The sequence below is a fragment of the Chrysochloris asiatica genome, unplaced genomic scaffold, assembly GCF_000296735.1.
Source record: "Chrysochloris asiatica unplaced genomic scaffold, ChrAsi1.0 scaffold00009, whole genome shotgun sequence".
Lineage (NCBI taxonomy): Eukaryota > Metazoa > Chordata > Mammalia > Afrosoricida > Chrysochloridae > Chrysochloris > Chrysochloris asiatica.
The window spans coordinates 16,739,680-16,766,019 of record NW_006408527.1 but is presented as its reverse complement, the minus strand read 5'-3'; the positions used below and the strand labels follow the sequence as shown (position 1 = coordinate 16,766,019).

The following is a 26,340-nucleotide window of genomic DNA, read 5'->3' as shown; positions in this document are numbered from 1 at the left end:
TTTCTGGACATGTGCAGATATGGTCATCTGTTTCTGTTTTGGGGGCATATTCAGGAGTTATCTGTGGCCTTAATACTTAGATGGATGTGTATTTTGGTATTTTTTTATGCTTTCTGATTGACTCCAGGGAGATGTGATCAGGAGATGGGATTCCCTTTTCACTCTTCTTCCTGAGAAATTTCAAGATGCCACTGTTGGTTGTTGTGATATAACTCAGGATTTATTTTTTAGCCTATTTCGTTTTTAGTCTGCCTGTCCCACTCCACAATCCCCATTCAGGCCTTTTTCTTACTGATAAGCAGTTCTGGGCCGGCTGTGGCCATTTTGCGCTATCATTTGGTTTTAAGTGGGAACTGTCACTTTAAATTTTGAGGAGTTTTGTGTGCATGTGTAGTGGAACCCTCCGGGGGTGGGAGTGGGGTGTCCACTTGCTCAGACACCCCCTCTAGTCACCAGAATGGAGGTGCACAGACAGGAGAGCCCAATGTACAGATAACAAAAAAAAAATGTCCACACCTTTATCTCCGAGGTTCTGTCAGGCGTCCATGGCTACTCTGATCCTCTCCACACTTGGTCTCTCCCAAGATGGCAGCTCCAGGAGCAGTTGAGCATCTTGAATTAGAAAGCAATGGATCTCTTTCTTCTGCTACAAATTCCCCTAGGTGTAAGCCTTCCAACCTTTTAAATAATCTTGTTGTGTATGGTTCAGAGTTCCAGTATTCTGTGTTGTTTCTGGTGGAGCTCTTCACTGCACTTCCACCCAATCCGACATCTTGTTTGTTCTCTATCCTGTTGTTGTTGTTTTAACATCATAATGTGAATTAAGTGAAGGTTTACAGTCAGTTTTACATTCAACAAATCATACACTTTGTTTCATCTCAAGGTTTGCAGTCCCCTCCCATTCATGCAACAACAGTTACCCTGCTTACTCCCTCTGGTTCCTATTTCTATTGCACCCACCTTCCCATCTGTCTTGGGATGACCTTCTAGAGAAAAGCAACCAATTAAATGTGTGTGTTCAAGTGTGTGTGTGTGTGTGTGTGTGTGTATACACAAATAAAGAGAAGTTTATATCAAGGAAATGACTCACAATTGTAGCATCCCAGGTTCCCAGTGGAAAAGAGAGCAAGCTTTTCCTGCATGTCAATTATATTCGGAGTAGACCACACTCCCCAAGGCAACATACTTTCAATCGATTGGCTGCCCACAGTCAATCATCATAGGGTTAACTATGCCTGTATTAAATTTCACCATGGGGATAATCACATCTGAACTGCCAAATTACTGGGAACCCTGACCCTCAAAACCCTATCATAGTCCACACCTGGTCAACTTGCTACCTAGAAACCAAATACATAATGTCTACCTAAAAATGAATTGGCCTCATTTACATCTTGTATTTCACAAATGAACAAAAATATTTGATGCACACATACAAAACAAAAAATATATATTAATTAAAATGTCCAAAGGGCACATTCTAAAAGCCAGCCTCCTGCCTGCAGGCACACAGCCTTACTCAGTCCATGGGCCTATAGTCAACATCTAGTGTGTCTCTCCATGCCACTGTCTCTGCCACTATCTCTGCTGTCATCACTTTTCTAGGTAGGGATCTTATGTTCCACTCATCCTTTTTCTTCTTGAGGGTCCTGGGATCATCTTAATCTTCTTCTGAGATGGCTCCTTTTAAATATAGCTGGGTGGCAAAACTAACCACTCCCAGCCTTGGAGTTTACAGTTTTAACAATCACAATTAATCCTGGTAACAATTTCTCACAACTGAATCATAAAATCCTATCAGCATCATCCCCTACCCCTTTTCACCAAACCCATCTGGAAAAGAGGAAAACCATTCAGTGGAGATTCTCCCTTGTCCCCTCATTCTAAGATTAAGCACACCCATGAAAGTGTGTAAGCCAGCCAATTTGTGCCCTTACAGTCCCCCATTTTTGATAGCCAGTTTTTAAATTGCTGGTCTCTATCAACCCAGTAGTCTGAGGAGACAAGCAAGTTCCTTGATCTGAAGAATCTCCCATTCTGGTTGGAATTTTGAGCAACTGCATCTATAAGCAAAACTCCAGTCCATCAAATTGTAGCACTTTCATCTGCTCACAGTATCAAACATCTCTGTTTTCATCTAGTTGGGTTCTGATCATCTCAGCCCTAGCCATCCACTAAGTCAAACGGGCACCAGCTGCAAGTTTGGGAGTTCACACACACCTCCCTGCACTTCAGACCAGCTGGCCCCTTCACTGAGAGACCTAGTCCCCAGGGGATAGGTCATTTCCCATGGGCTCAGGAATTCACACAACCCCCTAAACTTCAGACCAGCCAGCCCTTCCTCGTCTTTCTTTCACCTTAAGGTCAACAGGTGCCAATGGAACATGGCCAAAGTCAGCCCATGTCTCATTGCTGCACTTACCCCACTTCTACTCACAAGTAAACCCAGGTGGTCATCAGTGAGTATACTAGCTGCTACTCACCAACTCCTTTTAACTTTCCGTTCTGTTGTTGTTGTTGTTAAGTGCCATCGAGTCAGCTCTGATGCATAGCAACCCTGTACAGGGTTTCCGAGGAATGGCTGGTGAGCTTGAATTGCCAACCTTGAGGATCAAGCTGACTTTGCAGTCTGGGCATTAACCCACATCACTACACCAGGATTCCACTTTCAGTTCTTAAAGTCTCCAAAACAAACAGATTGCTTGAAACTCAAAAAGCCAAACAGTCCTTTTTTTCTCTGTAAGTCTTTTCTATTCATTTCTATCACACATGTATGTCTATTTTACAGGAGTGGGCAGGGGAAAACAATCTCCATAAGGCAATCAAACATAAACCTTTTTAAAACACTCAAGTTCAATCTTTTCTTCACCCTTGGAATATGCATATGGCCTTGGCAGGCTGATGCAGTAGGTCTTGTTTAACCAGCATGGCATCACTTCATGCAACTCCAAAAGCTGCTTCTCTCCCCTCAGGTGAGGCATTTTATCTCTTACATCCCTTTCAGCCATTCCAGGCAACAAAATCCTGTATAACCATGTGAAATGGAAAAGCTTCACTTCCTGTGCCCCTTCATTGTTTCTCTTATAAAATCTCATGCTTCCATGGGTCTGGTGCCATTGCAGTGATTCCCACTCCTGATGCCAACTGTAAAAACCATGTGGGGACCATGTCTGACTTCCTCTGACTTCACAACAGGGAAAGAGGATCAAACTCAAAATCAGCCTAGGGCCAATTCCTATGAAGTAGAGGTCAGACTTGTCTCTACCCTACAACCTTCTTTATTAGTGGAGGCAGAGATATCAGTGCCTTTAACATTAATGAGACTTGAGAACCAATTCAGAAAATTCATCCTTGTGATTTTGTTTCTCTAGACCCTACTTCTGGTACCACATGTCTTAGGCAGGTCTTCTAGAGAAATGACTCACAATTGTAGAGTCCCCGATCCCAAGCAGAAGAGAAAGCAAGCTTTTCCTACGTATCCATTACATTGGGACAGGCCACGCCCCCAAGAAAACATCCTTTCAATTGATTGGCTGTCCATAGCCAATCATCATATAGTTAACTATGCCTGCATTAAATGTCACCATGGGTTGACCACATCTCAAATGCCAAACCACTGAGAATCCTGGTCCAGCCAAGTTGACACAAACCACTATCACACCATCCTTTCCCAACTTTGTCCTTAGGTAAATGTTGAATTTCTGATTTTGAATGATTCACTATTACATCATTCATAGTCACCATACCTTACTATTGTTGTTGTCCCCCTTATATAGTATCTATAGCTTGACTGAAAGCTGGGCCACGAGGGTGACTTTCCAGACCTGAACGCTGATTGAGGGCCATAGTCTCAGATTTCTCTAGTGTCTTCATGACTAGTAAACTCTGTCTTTTTTGTTTTAAATAATTTTGAATTTTGTTCTACATATTCTGTCGCTCAATCCAGGACCTTCCATTGTGATCCCTTTCAAAGCACCTGTTCATGGTTGTCAGGCACCATCTGGTTCTTTTGGCCTCAGAATCATGAAGACTGATGTTCACATGTTCCATTAGTCCATTTGACTAATGAATTCCAAGCATCTTCAGTTCCCATCACTCTTCTTTAATCTGCACAGGGAGAGACCAATAACTGTACCTTAGATGGTCGCTCACGAGCTTTTAAGATCCCAGATGCTACTCACCCAAGTCTGATGTAGAACATTGTCTTTGTGGACTGTGTTATACCAAATGACCACGGTGTCTCCTGAGACTATGGTCATGGCCACCGTACTCAGCAACTCATTGGTTTAAAATGTTTGATAATATCTAAGAAGTTTTCATCATTTTGCCCACTGTATGTCCTTTTTAAGGTCCACTCTGGTGTTTTCTTTCTTTCCTTGACTTTTAATGACCTTTTGCTTTCTTCAATGTTCTTAATGTCATCCCACAGCTTTTCTGGTCTTTGGTAATTAGTGTCTAATTATCAAATCTGTTTTTGAGGTGGTCTCTAAATTCAGGTAGGATATACTCAAGATCATATTTTGGTTCTTGTGGATTTGTTTCAATTTTCTTCAGCTTTAGCCTGAACTTGCATATGAGCAAATTGATGCTCTGTTCCACAATTGGTCCCTGTTCTTGTTTTGTCTGATGATACTGAGCACATCTCCACCATCTCTTCCCACAGATGTTGTCAATTTGATTCTTGTGTATTCCATCTGGTGAGGTTCATGTGTATAGTGGCCTTTTATGTTGTTTTAAAAAGGTATTTGCAATGAAGAAGCCATTGGTCATGATCAGTAATCTGCATCTGATCAGCCAGGAAGCCAGGAAAGAGAAAATAACGAACTGCTGCTATCAGCAGACTTGGTCTGATAAGGGCTCTGGAGGGCAAAATGAGGCTGCCAAAAACCAAAGTGGTCAGAGGCAGAGGCTGCCAGGAAAAGTAACGGCCAAGGGATTCACTTATGGACTCCCTTCTTTTCCTCAGTGTTCTAGAAACACAGATCTCCAATTCTCCAAGTCCAGCAGCCAGAGACTGGCTGGGTGCTCTCTAATTTTTCATGAGAAAGTTTCTCTACAACCCCTCCCGTCCAGAACCTTTTTGCTGTCCCATTTCCCCCACCCACATTACCTTTTCAGACATCCCAGCAAATAACAAATCTTCAGTCCTTTGCCTAAGAGTCTGGCTATTGGGCAGGGTATCCCAAAAAGACTTTGACAGAGCCTGAGACACCCATTCATTCATTTCACTGCTTCATTCTTTCACTCATGGGAAGCTCACCCTCAGCCTACTTTCGTTGTCTAAAGAAAGCAGAGTCCTGGCAAGTATCTACAAGGGCCAACAAATTCTCAAATACCTCAGCTGTGGACTTTGGTTCTAGTGGTCAGGCCTGCTGCTTGCCAAAGAAAGGGGAGTCACAGGGCCACCATTTCTGTCTGTATCTAGAGGATACAATGTAATTCAGATCTTTTCCTTTGAGGGAGAGGAAATACTCAGTTCAAGGATTTGGGGCTCAGATTTTATCCCAGTCATACGTATAGTATTGTTCCCTTGAGGTGTTCACACCATCCCTAAGAGGGACAGGAATTATTTTGCAGTTATTTGTTTAAAAATAAAAGAATAGTAGACTCCAGACCCTTTGTTAAGTGCCCATGATAATGCAAGCATTGCATAGTATCTGAATCCTTCAGTAATGCTGAGACAGGCACTGTTATCTGCCACTTACACATGAGAGACTTGGAGAAATTAAACCATTTGCCCACAGTCCATAAAAACTTACAACTCATGGTGGATCTATGTGTGTAGGGTAGAACTCCTGTCCTGTAGGGTTTTCAATGGCTAGTTTTTTGGAAATAGATCGATCAGTAGGCTTTCCTTCCAAGGTGATCCACCAACCTTTTGGTCAGTTTGCATTACCCGGAGACTCCACCACTTAAGAAATAATTCCCCATCCCCTTTCTACAACCCATTGTAATTGTTAAGTGCCGTTGAGAGTTCTGATTCATAGTGACCCTGTATAGAGTTTCCAAGGAGCGGTTGGTGGGTTTGAACCGCCAACCTTGTGGTTAGTAGTCCAGTGCTTATCCATGACCCATAGCTAATAGTAATTGACTAAACGTCCACTACTCCATCTCCTTCCTGACAGAGAGTGGGGAAGATAGTTTGGCTTTCCTATGAATGGAAGCAGGGGTTCTTCACTGGAAGTCTTCTGGGGTCCTCCACTGACTCTGTGCCTCCCCTGTTCCAGGCTGGCCCAGTCACTATGGGCCATCTTCACCTCTACTCTGGCCATCTCACTGGTATTTGTCATCATCCCCTTCTGCCACAACGTGAAAGTGCTGGCCTTGGTCATGGCGCTGGCAGGCCTGGCCATGGGCTGCATTGACACCGTGGCCAACATGCAACTGGTGAAGATCTACCAGAAGGATTCAGCCATCTTCCTCCAGGTGAGCCCAGCTAACACCACCGGGGCAGAGAGGTAGAGCATAGGGTAAGGGGTTTCCTCAGCCTATTCCCTCTTCACCTTTCTCGCTTTGCATCCCAGCTCCTAACCCTCTCCCCAGGGACTCAGTCCAGTGAAACCACTTACCAACTGTGCCACACTGGGTCACCACTCAGTATCTCTGGACTTGTTGTTTTCGTTTCTACAACTAAGCAATGATCCCTGCCTGCCTAGCAGAGCTGTCACAGATATCTAAGTGGCAGTGAGAGAAAGTTCTTTGTGAACCAGAACAAAATGGTACTTGGAAGAATTGCTGTTTTCATTCTGTCTGTCTTTTCCTTCCTTCTCCCAGGCACTCCGGAACTCCAGTCCAGCCGTTTCCTCTATTAGCTTTTTCCTCTTTGGGGTGTTAGTTGGTGGAGGCTAAGGGAGCAGCTCCCAGTGGGGGTTTGTTGTTGTGTGCTGCCAAGTCAATTTTTTACTTTTAGTGATCCCATGTGATAGTAGAACTGCCCTCTAGGGTTTCTGGCTATAATCATCAAGGGAGCAGATTGCTAGGTTTTTCTCCCATGGAGCCACTGGGTAGGGCCCAAACACCAGCCTTTTGGTTAGCATAACTATGAGTCAGAAATGACTTGATGACACTTAACAATAACAACCACTGTGCCACAAAGGCTCCTTAGTTATGGGTTAAAAAAAGGAGAGAGGGGGAGGGAGAGAAGGGTTGACCACTGTCACCAGGATGGTCAATAGAGGAGCTTCACTCATTGGCAATGAGGGACACCTCCCTGCTTTCCTCCTTCCATGATTTACCATTCTGGGGCCTGGGCAGGGCCTCCTAGATAGGGCATGAGGTTGGGAGGTGGCACGGTGTGGGCACTCTGAATGAAGCCCAGAGCTTGGCTTCCCTGACCTGAGATTGAGCCCCCATGCTGACCCCATCCCATTCTCCTCTTCCCCAGGTACTCCACTTCTTTGTGGGCTTTGGTGCTCTGCTGAGCCCCTTGATTGCTGACCCCTTCCTCTCTGAGACTGACTGCTCACCTGCCAATGGCACAGCCAACACCACCTCCAGCAGCCACCTGTTCCATGCCCACCAGGTCCTGGGTCAGCACCACTCTGAGGTCCTGTCTCGGTCCAACCAGACACCCCCTGGGCTGCCCCCCCAGGACTGGACAGGAACCCACGTGTCCTACGCCTTCTGGATCATGGCCCTGATCAATGTAAGTCCCAACTGGGACAGGGCTGGGTGGGATGTTAAACAGTGCATTCACAGCCATCAGCTCCAGAGCAGAGTGACAAATGTGCTGTCACAAAGGAAGAAGCTGGGAGGCTGGCTCACTGACACCTGGGTTCATCTGAGCACAAGGGGGTTGGAGGAGATCTCCTTCAAGGTCATTTCCCCCCTATGTTTTATTTCTTGATTTGAACATTTTTTTGTGTTTTATGTGAAAGTTTACACAGGAAATTCATTTTCCAATCAGTAAGTCATACATAGACTGTCATATGACATTGGGTGTCAGCACTCCGTCTTTCTCCCTGGGTTCCTTGTTTCCATTCATCCAGTTTCCCTGTCCCTGCCTTCTCATCTTTGATTTTGGGTAAATGTTGTCCTTTTGCTCTTGTATAATTGATTGTTCTAAGAAGCACATTTTCCCCAGGTGTGATTATTTATAAGCTATCTATTAATTAGCTGAAAGATGACCTCTGGAAACATCTTCAGTTTTAAGTTAGAAGGTTATTTTAAGGTGATATGTTGGGTCTCAGGCAATTCCTTCAGTCTCTTTTAGACCAGTAAGTGTAGTTTTTGTTTGTTTTCCACTTGAATTTTGTTCTACATTTTTTACCCATTCTAACTGGGACATTCTATTGTGGTCCTGGTCAGAGTGGTTGGTAGTGGTAGCCAGGTGCTGTCTAGTTCTTCTGGTCTTAGGTTACTGGAAGCTGTGGTTTATGTGGGTCAAAGGTGGGGAACTTTTATTCTGCCAAAATTTATAACATCATTTGTGGACCATACAAAATTATCAACTTAAAAATTAGCCTGCTATATTTGATCAAAGGAACTCTGGGAGTGTAGTGGTTATGAATTGGGCTGCTAATCTCATTATGGTCAGCAGTTCAAAACTACCAGCTGTTCCTTAGGAGAAAGATGAGGCTTTCTGTTCCCATAAAGATTTACAGCCTCGGAAACCCTATGCAGGTTCGCTATGAGTCAGAACCAACTCCACGGCACATAACAACCAAACAACCAGATATTTGGTCAAACATTTCATTAACTCACAGGGCTGCTATGAGTCAGAACTGACTCCATGGCACTTAACAACAACAAAAAATATGGTGGAGTCCTGGTGTGGCACTGTGGGTTGATGCGCTGGACTGCAAGGTTGGTTTAAACTGCAAGGTCGGGGATTCAAGCTCACTAACTGCTGCTCAGAAACCCTATACAGAGTCTCTGTGGGTCAGAACTGACTTCACAGCACTTAACAACAATAACAGTGTGATGGCTGAAATGGTGGTTGCCTTGGCAGGGCCAGACCAAATAATTTCACAGGTTTTATATGAGCTGTTGGCCTAGACGTCCCCTTCCCCTAATGTAGGCCTTGAGTCTTTGGTTTTTTTCAGGCCCCTTTACTCCAGGTGGAAATACACAAGTAATTGCTTCTTAGATTACTTCTCACAAGCATATAAGACCCCAGACATTACTCTCCAGGCTCAGATGTATAATATTATAACTGTGTTTTACCAGTTGACCTAGATGCCCTTTCAGGCTATCGTCCTTAGCCTTCAAGTCCAATACTTCAATCCCAACGTCTAAGCAGTTTGTATAACTGTGCCCCCTACATGCTCTATCAATATATATAAGTCAACAAGTATTGCTATAAAATAATGAAAACCTTTATTAAATAAAAATATCAAAATGTGAACCTATTGGTTTCTTGGCAGATCCTCTCTAACTTTTTTTTCCCCTAAACTATACATTTTTATGAAAACAGGCTGCCTTATCTCTCACAGAGCAGCTAGTAGGTTCAAACTGCTGATCTGTTGGTTAGTAGCTTAGTGCTTTCCACAGTGCACCACCAGTGATACCCACCCCCCACTCAGTGCCATCAAGTCGATTCCAACACCTTTCTAATTTTATTCTGAAGAATTCTGTGCTCTTTAGTTTCCATCATGTCAAAAAGGCAGTTTGGGCATCCTTAAGGGGCTCAATTGCATACCTGTTGAATATTCTTTGAGTTTGGGAACAACAAACAAGTCTGAAGGAGCATCATCAGGGCTTTAGGGCGAATGTGGTAAAGTTCCCCAACAAAATGCTCATAGGACTGCCTTTCCTACTCTTGAAGAATGAGCAGGTGCATTGTCATGATGGAAAAAATATCCTTGGTGTAATTTTCCTGGCCTTTTTCTTGCCACTGTAGTTTTCAGTATTCTTACAACTTCTTCATCAGAAGCCCCTATGATCGTCTTGTATTCTTCAAGAAAATCTACCGAGATTACCCCTTTGGGATTCCAAAAAACCGTCACCATAACCTTCTGAGCTAAGCTTTCTGCCTTCAATTTAACTGGCCCAGAAGATCCCCTTGGAAGCCACTGTTTTGATTGGATCTGGGGGAGGTGGGGGAAGACACTGTAATGAGACTAAAACAAGTATATAAGTGAGAGAACTTGTCTGCAGCCATCCCCTGATTGTAGAAACATTTATTTGGATAAATGTTTGGATAAATGTATAAAAATACATTTTATTTGGAATAAACTCATGCACATATGAGCTGGATCCCTTGTAGCAATACTTGTTACTTATGCTTATAGGTGAGTATATAGGCAGCATTTTAAAATCTGTATGTAGATATATACACAACAATATTTATACCCATACAACTTCCCCACCTACATGCCATCCATATTTACCTAGGTTTCTACTCACAAATTATTTTTAGTTATTACTGTTATTACAGGGTAGGATGGCGCTGCGGTCTAATGCACTGGGCTTCAAGGCCCGTTTGAACCAAAAGATGGGCAATTCAAGCTCGCCAGCTGTTCCTCAGAAACCCTATATGGGGTCGCTATGAGTCGGAACTGACCAGCCGGCCCTTAACAACAACAACAACATATGGTGTTGCATTTACCATTGTTTCCTCTACTCTTGCTTACACATCAGTACTTTCCTTTGCCTTGGTCATGTTGAGCTCACTTCCCCCCACATTGTATACTACTACCTTTCTTTCACCATAATTAACACTTGTGTATACCTTAGATTTTATTGACTTTGCTATTGTTGAGAATATTCACAGCAAAACACACACAATTCAACAGTTTTCATATGTACCATTAGTGACGTCGATTACATTCTTTAAATTGCACAACATTCTCAGCCTTTTTCTGAGTTGTTGCTTCCTCATTCACACAAATTCACTGCCCCTAAGGTTCTTAATCTAATCTTTCAAGTTACTATTGTCAAATTGATCCTTTGCAGATAGATCTTAAAAGAGCAAGCAGATCTTTTTTTGTCTAGTTAAACTAAATTATTGTTTGGTTTTAAGAAGACTTCAGGGGTCCTCCAAGGTCTTTTAGCAACATTCAGTGGTTATAATTCTCAAGGAATGTGCATGTTTAGCACAGAGAAAACCAGAGTCAACTTTCAAGATCCCTGAGGATCCTTGGGAAAGCAAATTTCTCAGCCATGGTAGATGAAGTTGCCCAGGGATAGAGGGCTGCAGGGGATGTCAGGTTTGGGGGAAGTGTGGCAGGGGGTAGGGAAGGAGGGCTTGCTCTCTGTGCCCTTCTGCCCCTGATGTTTAAGTGGGTTCCTAGGAAATCTAGAGATAGATGAGAGGGTCTCTGAGAATCTCTGCCTGCTGGGTTAGCCCGGGTATGACCCCTCAGTCTATGACTAGTCAGTTATTGAGGCTTACTCTGCACCCCATCTTTACTTTCTCCCCAGCCAAGTCAGCTCTGACTCCAGTAGCTTGCTATAGAAACTTCCCCTGGTGCTCTGCAACCAAAGCCAGTGTCCTCCATATTAACACAGCTGGAGACTTAAGGAGGAGAAGGGGATACCATCTTCACCTCAGCTGAAAATCCAGGAGCAATCCTGGCTTGGGCCCAGAGTGGGGAGTGGGGAGTATCACAGGGACTGTCTGCCTAATGTGTGTGGGGGGTCCCATATCTCTGGACCCCCCAACTCAGAGCTCCCCTGATGCAAGCACCACAGCAGTTGCCCAATTCCTGTAGTGCCTCAGGATGATTGATCGAGACCACCAGTCCCACTGAGCAGGGAATAACATTCCATCACTGGCTCAAGGTCCTTGTAAGTAAGGGTGGAGCCAGGCTGGAGCCCTGGCTCACCCACCACTCACAGCACAGCCCTTCCTTTGCCCTGTCTTCTCATTTGTCACTGTATTCCCTGTACCAGAACCTTCACTGCTGCCTCTCAGAAACATCACGTCCCTGCCCCAGCCCTTTATACCAGGACCCATCCCATGTCTCAGAAACAATGCCACTGGGCCTGTGCTTTCCAGGGGGTCCTGCAGGGTCAGGAGCAGTGTCATTACATCTGGCTGAGACCTGAACCAGGAAGCCGGAATGTTCTGCAGGCTTAAGCCGGAGCGAGGTCTGTTCGCTCATGCCGCACACGCTGCAGTTGGACTTTTGTTTGCTGCAGGATTTCCGGACGTTTGCGTTGGCATGTCTGAAAGTAAATAGTCCTCCCCCTTGTCCCCCTCACCCCCCACGAAGAGAATGGAGCACACCCACCTGCCATCTACTCACTTTTAAATGGGAGCTTGTCTTCCCGAATGGATCCTTATCATAAAACTCCACGTGTTCCTGCAGCCATGCCTCCCCACCCACTCCTGGAAAGCCCCACCTGAGCGATCACACTCTTGAACAGCTGTTTCCTTTTGACCTTTACCCCTAGCGTTGGCCACTTCAGGCCTCTTGTGTGTGGGTTTCCTGTTTCCCCTAAAAGTCTGGAGGGATGACTGTGTCTCTCCCATCAGACCTGGGACTCCCTGTGAGCCAGGCTCGATTTGTGACTTTAATTATGCCAGGAGACGGTGCTTCATGTTGATTGGCAGTTATTTTCTGGTTTTGACTATTTAATACAGTGTTCATTTTGTTTTATATTGCCACGAGCATGTATAACTCAGTGGACTTTGGGTGATTTCTGAGTGTGGAGAGAGGCTCCCTAAGTCACCACAGAGAGGTAGCCACACAGAGGATGGACTTCCCTTTCTAGTGATCTGGAAACGAGCCTGTGTGGATCCGCCTGTAGGGAGTGGCGGAGGTTTCCCCAGAGCTGTCTGTAGATTCCCATCTCTGGGAGGCTTCTACCAGCTAGAGGGAGCGTTCAGCTGGCAGCTCTTACCAGCTTCTAGGAAACTTTCGGGGCAAAAGGAACTGGGATGACATCCCAGCAAGAGAAGCAGAGATTTCCCTGTGATGAAGAGCTTCCTGATAGCAAGGGTGGTTAGATTCAGGCAGAGGCACCCAAGGGAGGAGCTAGAGCCTTCTCCAGGCAACCTCAGAAACAGATGTTTTCTCATTGCTCTGGGAAGTTTCAGGGAAACCTAACTGGCTTCATATAAATACCAGTGAACTTCACACAGGGGCTAGTGTGTATTTGCTATGTCTAAGTGTGCATTTCAAATAGAAAGAAGTCTTTGTCTCTGCTTTCTAGTTTAGACCCCAATTCTCTGAGAACAGACTTTATACCCTCCTAGGGTAGGTTCAAGCATCATCAGCTGCTCCTTGGGAATCCTATACAGAGTCACTATGGGTCGGAACCAACTCGACGGCACTTCACAACAACAACAACAACAACAACAGGGTAGAAAGTAAAGAGGACTTAAAATACTTACTGATGAAGATCAAAGACCACAACCTTCAGTATGGGTTGCATCTCAATGTAAAGAAAACAAAAATCTTCCAATTGGACCAATAAATAACATCAGCATAAATGGAGAAAAGATTGAAATTGTCAAAGACTTTGTTTTGCTTGGATCCACAATCAACACTCATGGAAGCTGCAATCAAGAAATCAAATGACGTATTGAATTAGGCAAATCTGCTGCACAAGACCTCTTTAAAGTGTTCAAGAGCAAAAATGTCAGTTTGAGGACACAGGTGCACCTGACCCGTGCCATGGTATTTTTAGTTGCCTCATATGCATGTGAAAGTTGGACAAAACATGAGGAAGACCGTAAAAGAATTGATGCCTTTGAGTTATGGTGTTGGGGAAGGATATTAAAAGTACCATGGATTGCTAGAACAAACAAATCTGTATTAGAAGAAGTACCACCAGAATGTTCCTTAGAAGCCAGGATGATGAGACTTTGTCTCTCATACATCAGACATGTTATCAGGAAGGACCAGTCCCTGAAGAACATTATGCCTGGTAAAGTGGACGGTCAATGAAAAGAGGAAGACCCCCAAGGAGATGAATTGGCACAGTGGCCGCAGCAATGGGCTCAAGCCTAATGATTGTGAGGATAGCATAGGACTGAGCAGTGCTTCATTCTGTTGTGCATAAAGGTTGCTATGAGTAGGAACCGACTAAACAGCACCTAACAAAACAAACAGGGTAAAACATCACTAGACAGGCTCTGAAGCAGAGAGAGTGCTGGACAGAGAACCAAGATACCTGGTCCCTCCCGTCTCACTGTGTCACCAAGGCACATCACACTGGATCACTAGCTCATCTTTCCATTCTCTTCCAGTTCTAACAGCTTATGATAAATGACAACTTCTCTGAGCCTCAGTTGCCTCATCTGGAAAATGGGAATAATGATTTCACCCAGCACATTTATAGAGCTGTCATGAGCAATAAATTTTTATTTACTTTTTTTTTTTTTTAATTGTGGTTTGGGTGAAATTTTACCTAGTAAATTGCTCTTCCATTCAACAATTTTGTTTTGTGACACTGATTGCAATCCCTACAATGTACTGGCATTCTTCCCACTTCCTCCCTGTGTTAAATTTCCATTTTTTAAATCCCCTTTGATCTCAAATAGTTAATTGTTCTAAGGAGTGCATACCTACGTCCCTGGTGTTATTTTTCACCTTATAGACGTGTCTATTGTTTGGAAGAAAGTTGAACTACAGGGTTGAATTCTATTCCAGACTTACAGGTGTCTAAGGGCCATGTCTTGGGGTCTTGGGGGTTCTACCACTCTATCTGACCAGATAAATACCTGGGGTTTTTTGTTTGTTTGTTTGTTTTTATGGTTTCGAGTTTTATTTCACATTTTTCTCCTACTCCATCTGAGACCTCCAATTGTGATCTCTTTCAAAACAGTCAGCAGTGGTGGCCAGGCACCACCTAGTTCTTCTTGTCTCTGGGTCGCTGAGGCTGGGGTTCATGTAATCCATTAGTTCTCTAGCCTTATTGTTTCTGTGTGTCTTTTTCTTCACTCCTCTTTGCTCTGGATGGGGAGAGACCAATAGTTGCACCTTAAATAGTAAACGGGAAGCATCAACAACAGAGATGGAGGCAGAGATGATGACATGGAGAGACACAGCAGCCTAAGACTCTAGACTTATAGAAAGACTGTGCTGGTGGCCAGGAGGCAGGCTTGCAGAATGTACCCTGTGTTTGTTTAAATGATTATATATTCCTGAGTGTTTTGGTGTACATCCAAAAAACAAAGGGAATAGAAGCAAATACTGTTGAATGATGATGCATGGAGGGGATTATAACCATTGCAATGAAAAGTAATACAATAGGATGAGTGTAAAACTGATGTTCTCCCATGTAAACTATCACTCAATTCACAATAAGAACTTTTTAATAAAAAAGTAAACTGGTTTATAAAGCATCACATAATCTACCAGCATGGAGTGGCGTGAGGCGCCTTACTCTGACACTGGCGTGTCTCTCTGGCACCGCTTTTGAACCAGGAGAGGCCTGGTGGGAGCACAGGCTCTTCTGGGAAATGCATGTGTTTAAGGTTGGGCAGAAATTACACCAAGTCCCTAGTCCTCTGCCTCATCAGGGCACGTGGCTGCATTTGTGGGAGATGGCTCACAAGTATGTATCCTTGCACAAAAGCTAGCTTCTCCAGCATGGTGCAGATGCAGTGTGAAGGTACTGCCTTGTGGCAGTGTGCGCACTGGGCTGGGGCAGGACAGACTGGAGGTGGGCAGGCTCCCCTGACTCTCTGCTCCCACCCCCTCAGCTTCCGGTGCCTGTGGCTGTGCTGCTTCTCCTGTCCAAGGAACAGCTGCTGACCTGCTGCCCTCAGAGGAGGCCCCTGCTCCTGACTGCAGATGAGCTTGCCCTGGAGACACGGCCTTCGCAGAGGGAAGACCCTGCCTCGCTGTCTCCAAAGCTTCAACCAGACCCAGGTGGGGCTCCAGTGAACTCTTATCCACAAGCCCCAAGTGTACAATGCCCACATACCTACCACTCCCAGCACAGGGTCTTCCAATTCTATGGGGCGAGTAGGGTAATGCCACAGGACCACTGACTTCTGAGGTTCATCTGAACACAGAGCAGATTAGATGAGATTCCCTTCACGGTCCCTTAGAGATGACATGTGATTCTATTTCTCAAGGTGATAGTCCTTCTCTAGGACTCCCCTGGCAACCCCTACTACCCACCCTCTCCCTCTAGAGCAGCTCTAGATCACAGGTGATAATGGTTGGAACAAAGCTTTGACCCTGACATGAGATGGTCTTAAGAGGAGGCAGTAGCTAGAGCAACCTGGCCAAGACTGCTGGCTCCAACTTCCATTCTGCTCAATCCCACCCTGTGACCTTGGGTAAATTACTTAGTCTCTCTCAAGCCATGATTCTACCAGGACTATGGGATGGATGGAGTCCTAGTGTGGCACTGTAGGATCAGTCCTGGACTGCTGACTGAAAGGTCAGTGGTTGAAACCCACCAACTGCTCCTTGAAAACCCTATCCAGGGTCACTATGAGTCGAAGCCGACTTGACAGCACTTAACAACAACAACATTGACAGGACAGTGAGTGACAACCAAAGAAGGTGGGAGACAGTATGTGGTCCCCCTTCTGCCAGGACTCTTCTGACTGCAGACACATTCCCTGGGCAAGTGGGGGGTTGGGGAGAAGCTGGAACCCACCCCTGTGTCTTTTCTAGGGCATGAGGACCTGTTCAGCTGCTGCCAGAGGAAGAACTTCAAAGGGGCCCCTTTTTCCTTCTTTGCCATCCACATCACAGCCGCTCTGGTCCTGTTCATGACAGATGGATTGACGGTGAGCCTGTCCTCGACCCAGTTCCCTGAGGCACAAGTGTGGGGTGGCAAGAGAAAGAGAAAACTTTAACAAAAGCTGCTAGGAGAGGCTGTCTCTAGAATCCTCCCCAGCTCCTTGGAACTATGGGCTTCAGATATAGTCGCTTGCTTTTATTTTTGTTTTCTTTCATTAAATCTATGAATGAGCCCATCTCATTTGTTCACAATTGTAGTTTACCCACTTCTTTAAGGAGCAGAGCTCTGTTCCCCCAATTAGAGATCCTGTCACATCAACTAAAGGTCGAGCTGTTTCCTGGAATACATTACAAGACTAGGCCTCTCAAGTCAATGTCAGAACAAGCCGCAGGCAGGATTTGGGCTCAGCTACCCATGCAATGGCACCTAACAACAACAGTTCATCCCACCTGTGACTTCTATAATATTCGACTCTACCTTGTCTCAGAAATCTCTCTAGGATTAGATTAGCATGGTTTTCAATAACTGATAAATGAATGAATTGTATATGAGGGACTATCCAGAGAGGAGGTCCTAAGAAACTTAGAGTAGGGGCAGCAGAAAGTTCTTGTGACAGTTCTGGTTGATTTCCAACTCCCAGTGTGACCTTGGGTGAGTCATTTGTAAAATGAGATGCTTGTGCACACCCTTTATTATTCTTAGTGTTAAAGCTGTGGTGACCTTCTGAGAACAAAACCACAGAGAAATCTTCATAAATATGACACGTGCTAGAACTCTGCTGTGGTTGGAAGGGAAGCAGTGTTTGCCTGTCCTGTCCCCCAGGAACTCCCTGTGAGATCCATACACTGCCCCGAGCTCCTACACCTCCACAGGGTCAGTCTGTCCATGGCCCCCAGGTCTGTTCTCAGCACAGGTGTCTAGGTCTCTGAACCCACCCTTCACTGAGAGTCTTTGAGCAAAACCAGTCTGCCCTTAGCCCTACCACATCTGCCCCAGCCTGGGCTTCTTCCTCTGTGAGGGTTAGGGTCTGGCTGGGCTACAAGTGTGCTCATGGGGGCCTGGTCCCTCCACAGGGGACATACTCTGCCTTTGTGTACAGCTACGCAGTAGAGAAACCGCTGTCTGTGGGACACAAGGTGGCCGGGTACCTCCCCAGCCTTTTTTGGGGCTTCATCACTCTGGGCCGACTCTTCTCCATTCCCATCTCCTCTCGAGTGAAGCCAGCCACCATGGTTTTCATCAACATGGTAAGTGGCCTCCTGTTCATGCCCCCCAGGACATTTACTTGCATCTGGACAGGGTGGAAAGAAGAGAGAGTCTGGGGAAGAAGGGATGAAAATACAAGCTGTGCAGCCCCACATTTCCCTTTCTAGGGCTCTGGTTTCATCCCCATAAGGAGAATAGGGGAAGACAGTGATGGCTGCTGTGTGCAGACTAGATCCCAGCCTGGAGAGTGTGAGGAAAGTAGACGTTGACCCTGGTCCTCCTATCCACGTTGGTGCATAATTGGAGGTCTGTGGCAGAGATCTTTCAGAATCACCACCTATAGTCTGGAGCCCGGGATATGCATTTTGGAGCTCTCCTAGTTGATTCTTATTTTATTTTTGGTGAAAATCTACAGAGCAAAACATGTACTATTCAAAAATTTTTACACCCGTTTTTCAATGACATGGGTTACATTCTTCACTTTATGTTAATAATCTTGCTTTTTCTAGGTAGTTATTTTATCACCATTAATTTAGACTCCTGGAGTCCAGTTGTGGCACTGCAGGATAATATGCTGGACAGCAAGGTTAGTTTGAACTGCAAAGTCACTGGTTCAAATCCACCAGCTGCTCCTTAGAAAGTGCTCCTTGGAAAGGGGCACTATGGGTTGGAACTGACTCCGTGGCCCTTAACAACAACAACTTAGATCTGTAGTCCTGGTGTGGTGCTGGAGGATAAGCACTGGACTGCTAACCTCCAGGTCAGTGGTTCAGACCCATCAGCCATTCCTCAGAAACTCTGTACAAGGTCACTATGAGTCAGTACCAACTCAGCACTTGAAGCACTTAACAACAACAACAATTTAGACTCATTATCTCCCTAATCTTCTCAACTATATTTAACAAAGTGGGGGTAGTCATTGAAACCTCTTTTAATTTGGTTACATTCATGATCTAGAATGAATCTGGCTTGAAGACCTGTAGGTATTTTTTATAAGGACTAAGCTATTAGGGACAAATTAGGAATCCAGGTTCTGCAGTACCCACAAAGACCCCCCAAACCCTTGTAGCTGCTTCTTGATTTTAGGCATTGGGAAAGCAAGGGCAGTCTCTTCCCATTTAGGATTAACAGATATATACTAGCCATATACATATATACAGAGACTAGGGGGCCTAGATTATTTAATAGAAGACAGAGCAAATTGCAGCTTACTTTTAGCGAACTTATGCTCACCAGCAAGCAGTTCAATGTTTCAGTAAAATTTTGCTGCAGCAATACAGTCTTGCTGGGAAGCTGACCATATTAACAAATCATCTGCACACTGTAATAATTTAGAACCTTTCTTATATTGCAAAGGTTGCAAATCTGCATGGAGGACCCGAGAAAAGTAGGAAGTGGGCTCAGTTAACCTTCAAGTCATAACAGTCCAAGTAAGGTGCTGGTGGTCTCAAGTGAAAACAAACAACTATTAGCTGTTAAGATACATAGGAATACTAAAAACACTGCTATAAATTTCTGTAACTGTAAAATGGGTGACCTTTGGGAGAACATTTGAAAGTAATGAGTGAAGGTTAGAAACTACAGGAACCCTAGGGACAACAATACAATGAATGATCAGCATATCTTGAACAAATCTCATCTTTGCTGTTTAGCCTTTTGAGGAACAGGGCAGGCATATTACATGAGCTTGTGCAAGGAATCATTACTCCTTTAGGATGATGGGGCAAGGCCTTCTTTTGCCTCTTGTTTAAGGGGGTACTAACAGACTCCTAGGAGTTCTGGTGTGGTGCTATGGGTTAATGCAGCAGACTGCAAAGCCATTTGAACTGCAAGGTCGGCGGTTCAAGCTCACCAGCTGCTCCACGGAAACCCTATACAGGGTCTCTATGGGTCAGAACCCGACTAGACAGTACTTAACAACAACAACAACAAACTCCTGGTATGGGATAAACGCTGGACTGTTAACCACAAGGTCAGCAGTTCAAACCCACCATCTGCTCCTCAGAAGCCTTTTATATAGGGCTGCTATGAGTCAGAACCAACTCAACAGCACTTAACAGCAACAGTAACAAGGGAACTTTAAGGAGCTGCTAGCCAGAAGGTTGATGGTTCAAACCCACCAGCTGGTCCTTGAGAGAAAGATGAGGCTGTCTTCTTCTGTAAAGATTTACAGTTTTGGAATCAACTACATGGTAATGGGTTTGGTTTCTAAGGGATCTTTTGTAGAGGTTTAGATGAGTCTACTTATGAATGGGGCTGTCAACCTTAAGGTCAGTAGTTCGAAACTACCTGCAGTTCCACGGGAGAAAGATGAGGCTTTCTGCTCCCATAGAGATTTACAGCCTCGGAAACCCTGTACAGGGTCGCTATGAGTTGGTTCTGACTCCACGGCACATAACCACCACCAGTATTTTGATGGATTTGGTGATAGGACTCCGAGTACATTGGCAGATGTACTGGACTGGAAGTCCTCAGAAAGGGATGAGAGAGTGCTATCTATGAAAACTTATCAGCTAATGTTAGAGTTTAGAAATGGATGGTAAGAGCTGCATATAACAAAGATGACCCCTTTCTGAATACAGCCTGACTCTACAGAGTGAGGAGAGTCAGGTCTTTCCTTAGTTATCTTGTTCTGCTGGGACAGAAATACCAGGAATGGATGACTTTAACAAGCAGGAATTTCTTTTCTCACAGGTGGGGAAGTTAGAAGCCCTGATTCAAGCTTTCAGCTCTAGGGGAAGGCTTTCTTTCTCTTTCACCTCTAGAGGAAGGTTCTTGTCCCCTTTCAACACCTGTTGAAGATTTTCATATGTCATGATATCAATATTTTCCTGGGTCTAGAGGTTCTCAGTACAAGGACCCCGGGTCCAAAAGACGCACCTCTCAGTTCTTTTCTCTTGGGGACAGGAGGTCCTGTGGGTTAGGATCCCACAAATATATCTTGGAGGTTCAATTCAATTCCTAACAGATTCCAAAGTCCTTGAGATGAAGAGTAAGGGTGCTAGTACTTTTGTGGTCAGCTATGGCTTCCTCTTCCAGGCCAAACATAAGGGCAGTTGCTAAGAAAGAGGAGTGTGTGGCTGGGAATCTGGCCTTGAGAGTGAAGAAAGTCTATTGTCTTCATGTGTGTTTGGCACTGACGTGTTTATAATTCACCCAGAGTACCTGTGTTTAAAAAGAACGCCCAACTCCTGGGCCAAACCCAGAATCAGTGAATTGCAGTGTTCAGGGGAAAGGCTGGCAGTCTGTATATTTAACCAACATGTTAGTGGGTTCGTATCATCAAGCTATCTTGGGAAAACAATGTCCCAAAGCAATTGATTCTTAAATATATTAGACTCACTGGAGGAGCTCTTAGGAAATCCAGCTTCCTCGGCTCTGGCCCTGGAGATCCTGACTCAGGAGGTGTGGGAGGAGGCTGTGCCTCTAAATTGTTTTCAGAGCTACTCAGGTGCTCTTGGTGCACAATCTGTTTAGGAAGTACAGCCAAGCAGCCCTGGAGACAGCCTCCCGGATGCTGCCACTTGTGAAGCAATGTCTCCCAGCATACCTCTCAATGTCATTTTATTTTATTTTCAATATTCTTATTTGTTGTAGAGAAGACACACAGCAGAACACACACCAATTCAACAATGTCTAAGTGTACAATTCAGTGACATCGATTCTATTCTTTTTGAGCAGCCCTTCTCACCCTCCTGTTCTGAATGGCTCCTTCCCCGTTCACATAATCACACGGCCCCTGAGTTTCCTACCTAGTCTTCCGAGTTGCTGTTGTCAGTTTGATTCCTTACAGGGAGTTCTTAAAGGAGCACAGTGCCCATGGTAGACACTCCTTACCAGCTAGGTTAAACTTTGGTTTGGTTTTAAGAAGGCTTCAGAGGATATACTTGGTTTGGGTTTAAGGTTTAAAAATGGTCTCAGGACAGTAGTTTCAGGACTTCATCAACCCTCCATGGATCCAGAAAGGCAGAATTCCTTAAGAATTTAAAATTCTGTTTTGCATCCCACCCCCCCCACCCCACCTTTTTGTCAGGATTTTTCTATAGAATATTTGATCAAATGTTCAAATTTAATTCTAGCTGGTTTCCATCTAATTCTTCTGGGTCTCATAGTAAAGGAGGCAGTTGTTCAGGGAGGCAATTAGCCCCACCTTCCATTTCTCCTATTCCTGCCTCTTCTTCCTCTGTTGCTCCAAACAAATAGATTCCTCTAGTGGTTTTTTGTTTTTGAGTTAACATTTTTATTAACGGTATCTCTTTCCAGTGAAAACCTTTGAGGTGATTCCTCTAGTTTAATCCAATTCTCAACTTTCTCCTGGGTCTCCATGGCCACTTACTGATTTAATGAGTGTGGAGAAGGCTCTCTCTCTCTGTGTCAGCTCTGGAGGAGAGTCTTTGTACCCTAAGTTGTGGCTTAGCCTCTCTCTTCCCCCATCTCTGCTTTCTTGCTTGTTTGTTCAATCTCTTATATCTCCAAACAGATCGACTCAAGTCATATCCTGCACTAACCTTGTCTCATTAGCATTCGAAAGACAATCCATTCCCAAATAGGATTCTACAGGCATAGATGATAGGATTTACAACACATATTTTGAGAGGTACAATTCAACCCATAACAGGGCGATTCCAAGCATATTGCCAAGGGCCATGTAAAAATGCTTAATTCATCTTTCAGCCTCAGTGGCAGAAGACTGAGTGGGCCCACTGAGAGCAGAGTGATGCAGGAGAACTGTGCCCCTAAGACAGTGTGACTGCAGTGGGTGGCAAATGCAGTCAAAATGATGACAAGGGTATCAGTCAGAGATTGAAGCTGCAAGCCACAGCAACCTAGCCAGAAAAGAACTATTAAAAATCAGGCCATCCGCCCTTATCAAGATTACAGCAATACAAAACCCTATGGAGCAGTTCTACTCTGTCACACAGGGGACCATCCTGAGGCAGGGCAGACTCAATGGCAGCTAACAGTAACAACATTGTGGAGAGCATCGGACTGATGGGATGCTAAATAACCAAGCTCTGAAAACAGCTACAGCCTGACCAAGGGGATGCCTCTGTTTGCCCCTCTACTACTGGGCCCTCTCTGGCTCTGGCCTCTCAGCGCCATTACTGGGTATGTTTTGTCAACCTTGCCTGCATCTTTGTTTCATTCCTTCAGGAGACAAAGTCCCAGGCAGGAGCATCCAGCTGGTTTAGCTGAGACCACCTGGTTGGTGAACGGGGACCGTGGCAATGCAGAGACTTGGTGGAAATCTAGGGTTTAGAGTTCCGAAGACATGTGACAGTGTACTGGTAGAAGACATTGCACTGAAGAACAAGCAGGAGACAAGAGCTGTGAGGAAAGGACTGTCATTAGGAGGAACAGTCTGGGAGGAGGTGAAGGAAGCCCTGCTGTGCCCGGGAAAGAGGGGGCCACAGCAGAAGGGAGGGTCTGGTCAGGGGAGAGGAGAGTGTAGCTGAGAGACAGTCAGCAGCTGAGGCAGGATGGTCCCACCAAGTGGGAAGAGTTGGTTGGCAGGATCCATAATTCACCTCAGGCACAGTCTTCTGTCACTAAAACTAAAATAAGTTTGGGGTTAGTAACTTCTCCAGATCTAGAGATTTCTTGCTGGGCGACTGTCTTCAAGGCTTGTCTGGAAATATGTGTGTTTTGGAACTTGGCTAGCCAATCGGAAGGTAGGAGCAGGAACAACATCTTCAAAGTACAGGTGCCCACCTCAGGCTCAGGGAAGGCCTCTCTGAGGCAGAGACTTAAGTTGAGAGCTGACTATCAAGAAGGTGCCAGTCACGTGAAGAGTAGAGGGTTAGAGACCTGGCAGAGGTCACTGAGTTCAAGGGCCCCAAGATGGGAACTTACTTGGTTGGGTGGAACATGGTGGATGGGGAGAGATGGGCAGAAAGGGTGACACTGGGGAGGCAGACACAAGCTAGATCCTGTAGGCCTCCTCAGCTAGCGTTTGCATTTGATGCTAAGTGGGTGGGAGACATTAGCAGGTTCTAAGCCGGGAATGACCCAACCTACTGGGCATTTCTAAAGCTCACTCTATTTGTCTGAGGACAGTGATAACTCAATGAATGGAAGAATCACTCAGTGGTAGACTGGGGCAGAGACAAAGATGCTAATATGTTTGGGGCTTCTTTTGGAGGGAGTAGGGGAGGTTTGGAGAAAATGTGTACAACAAAACATACGCCAATTCAACAAATTCTACATGTATGATTCAGAGACATTGGCTGCATTCTTCAAGTTGCGTCATCCTTCTTGATATGCTTGTCCAAAGTATTTCAGCATCATTAACACAAACCTGCTGCCCTCCACCAAGATTCTCATCGAACATTTCAAGTTTCTATTGTCAATTTGATCACATACAAATAATTCTTTGCTCAAGGCAGACATTCTTTTCTAATTAAGCTAAACAATTGTTTGGCATACAGATGACATCAGGGAATGGTTTCTGTTTAAGGTTTAAAGATATCCTAAGGGCAATAATTTGGGGTGGGGGTGAGGGCAGAGGGGGTGATAGTCATCCATCCTCAATGGCTCCAGAAACACTGGATTCCATGACAACTTGAAATTCTGTTCTGCATTTCCTCCCCCACCTTTTTTTTTTTTAATCTCAAATACTATACTTTAATATCACTGAGAAAGAAAAGGAAACAAACCTTTCTTCTCACTTGAGTTCCAGTGTGAGAACATTTTACACTCTGCACTTTACCCAGAGGCTGGCACAAGAAGGCAGCAACCCTGGATCTGAAGCAAAGGTGGGTGCGGCTGATGCCTAATGGTCACTGGGTGGCAGCAGTGCTGTCTCTGACAAATAAATTAGTGGCATAGAGATGTGAGGCGCACAAGCTGTGAGTCTCCTTCTCTGCTGGGGTTGCATGTCTTATCTCCTTGACCGAAGCAAGACCCTGGTGGGAGCAGGCAAAGTATGGAATGGCTCAGGTGGTGCTGGCAGATCTTGGAAGGTCATATTAGGTTGTAGATGGAGGATCTTGAAGGCTGGATGGCCATGGGGGCCAGGCAGGAACTAGGCCAGGGTCTCACCCCTCTAGGATAAAGGGCTGAATCAGCTTCGGGTTCAACAGCGACTCCTCAAGAGGCCAGTCCACATGGAAGTCATGAACATGGGGGGGTCCTGGGTGGGCCTAGGGAGCAAGGCCCCCTGGGCGCTGGGGAATCGGCAGCTCTGAAGGATGGGCAGGCAGGGGGGCTGTGAAGAAGTACTGGTGCAGAAAGGCCTGGGAGGCCATGATGCGCTGAGAGCAGAAACTGACTGAGCAGGTCCAAGGCTTGGGGAGAAGCATCAGGCAACACCTCCTCCAGGGGCTCAGGTGCCTGGTCCTTAAAGGAGATCTTGTTGTAGTCAGGCCAGACTTGAGGGCTGGGGGTGCCCAAGACTCGAAGCACACAACAAAGCTGTTCAATGTCATTCTCTCCAGGGAAAAGGGGAGATCCATTCAATAGTTCTCCCATGATGCATCCCACGGCCCACAGGTCGACACCCTGATCATACTGCCGGGCACCATACAGGATCTCAGGGGCTCGGTACCATCTGGTGGCCACCTGGTGGGTATAGAGGCGGTTGCCATCTGGGGAAAAGACATGTGCCAGGCCAAAGTCTGCTATCTTGAGCTGGCCTGAGGTGCTGATAAGCAGGTTGGCTGGTTTCAGGTCTTGATGAACAACGTTGTTGGCGTGGCAGAAGGCAACACCTTGAGCAGCATCTGAAGATAGCTCTTGACCTGGACCTGGGTCAGTGGCCTGTGTGCATGGCACACCACCTCAGCTAGATCAGACAGCATGAACTCAAAGGCTAGCATGAAGCCAGCACCATGTGGGAACACAGCCTTCAGCTTCACCACATACTGATTGTCTTCAATCTCCTGCAGAGCCTTGATCTCCCACGGGGCCTGGCTGGGGATGCCATCCTCCAGCCGCCTTAGGGCTACCTTCTTGAGGGCAACTATCTCTCCAGTGTCCCCGTGCTTGACCTTGAAGACAATGCCGTGGGCACCCTCCCTGATGCGACCCAAGATGCAGTACTGGTCCATTGGAGATGGGCAGCACGGACCGGATCAGGAGTTCACTTAGTGAAAGCCAGGCACCTTCACTTACGTGGGCCAGGACCGCCCTTGCCACGCTTCCCTGACTCCAGAGTCAGGTTCCCTCCCTTCAGGCTTACAAAAGCATGTCCAGGAGCATCTTCCCCCTTTCTCTTTCTTTTCAATCACAAATGCCTTTTCCACCTGGAGAACCTTTATAGGTTCCCCGCTACAGCCACATCCTAGTCCCAAAGACGTAGCATGGGTGCCAGAGAGTCCCCGCGCCTTTGGAATGACAAAATTGCAACGAGTTCTGCCTTCTAGGGCCCCTGCCTGCACCAGAGCACTGGCCTCTCTCCCACTTTTGATCAGAATCCTTTTGTAGAATCTTTGATCAAAATGTTCAGTAACAGACCAGACTTACTGTTTTGACAAGAGACTGATGAAACCCCTCCCCTGCCCCAAGACTAGGGTCATTAGATATCCTTCAGACCTGGAA

The 26,340-nt window shown here is 45.6% G+C and overlaps 1 protein-coding gene and 1 pseudogene across 2 annotated transcripts in view; one reads left to right on the top strand and one right to left on the bottom strand.

Moving 5' to 3' along the window:
* Nucleotides 1-26,340, top strand: part of MFSD4 (major facilitator superfamily domain containing 4) — a 60,020-nt gene that overhangs the window by 21,095 nt on the left and 12,585 nt on the right. Inside the window, exons 2-6 of the mRNA XM_006834081.1 lie at nucleotides 6,228-6,426; nucleotides 7,385-7,645; nucleotides 15,599-15,767; nucleotides 16,527-16,642; nucleotides 17,670-17,843. Of these exons, the coding sequence (XP_006834144.1) occupies nucleotides 6,228-6,426; nucleotides 7,385-7,645; nucleotides 15,599-15,767; nucleotides 16,527-16,642; nucleotides 17,670-17,843 (919 nt within the window). The remainder of the gene's footprint in view (nucleotides 1-6,227; nucleotides 6,427-7,384; nucleotides 7,646-15,598; nucleotides 15,768-16,526; nucleotides 16,643-17,669; nucleotides 17,844-26,340) is intronic.
* On the bottom strand, nucleotides 24,840-25,850 carry LOC102840001 (annotated as a pseudogene). Its single transcript, XR_438675.1, has one exon. The product of XR_438675.1 is annotated as a cyclin-dependent kinase 20-like (transcript).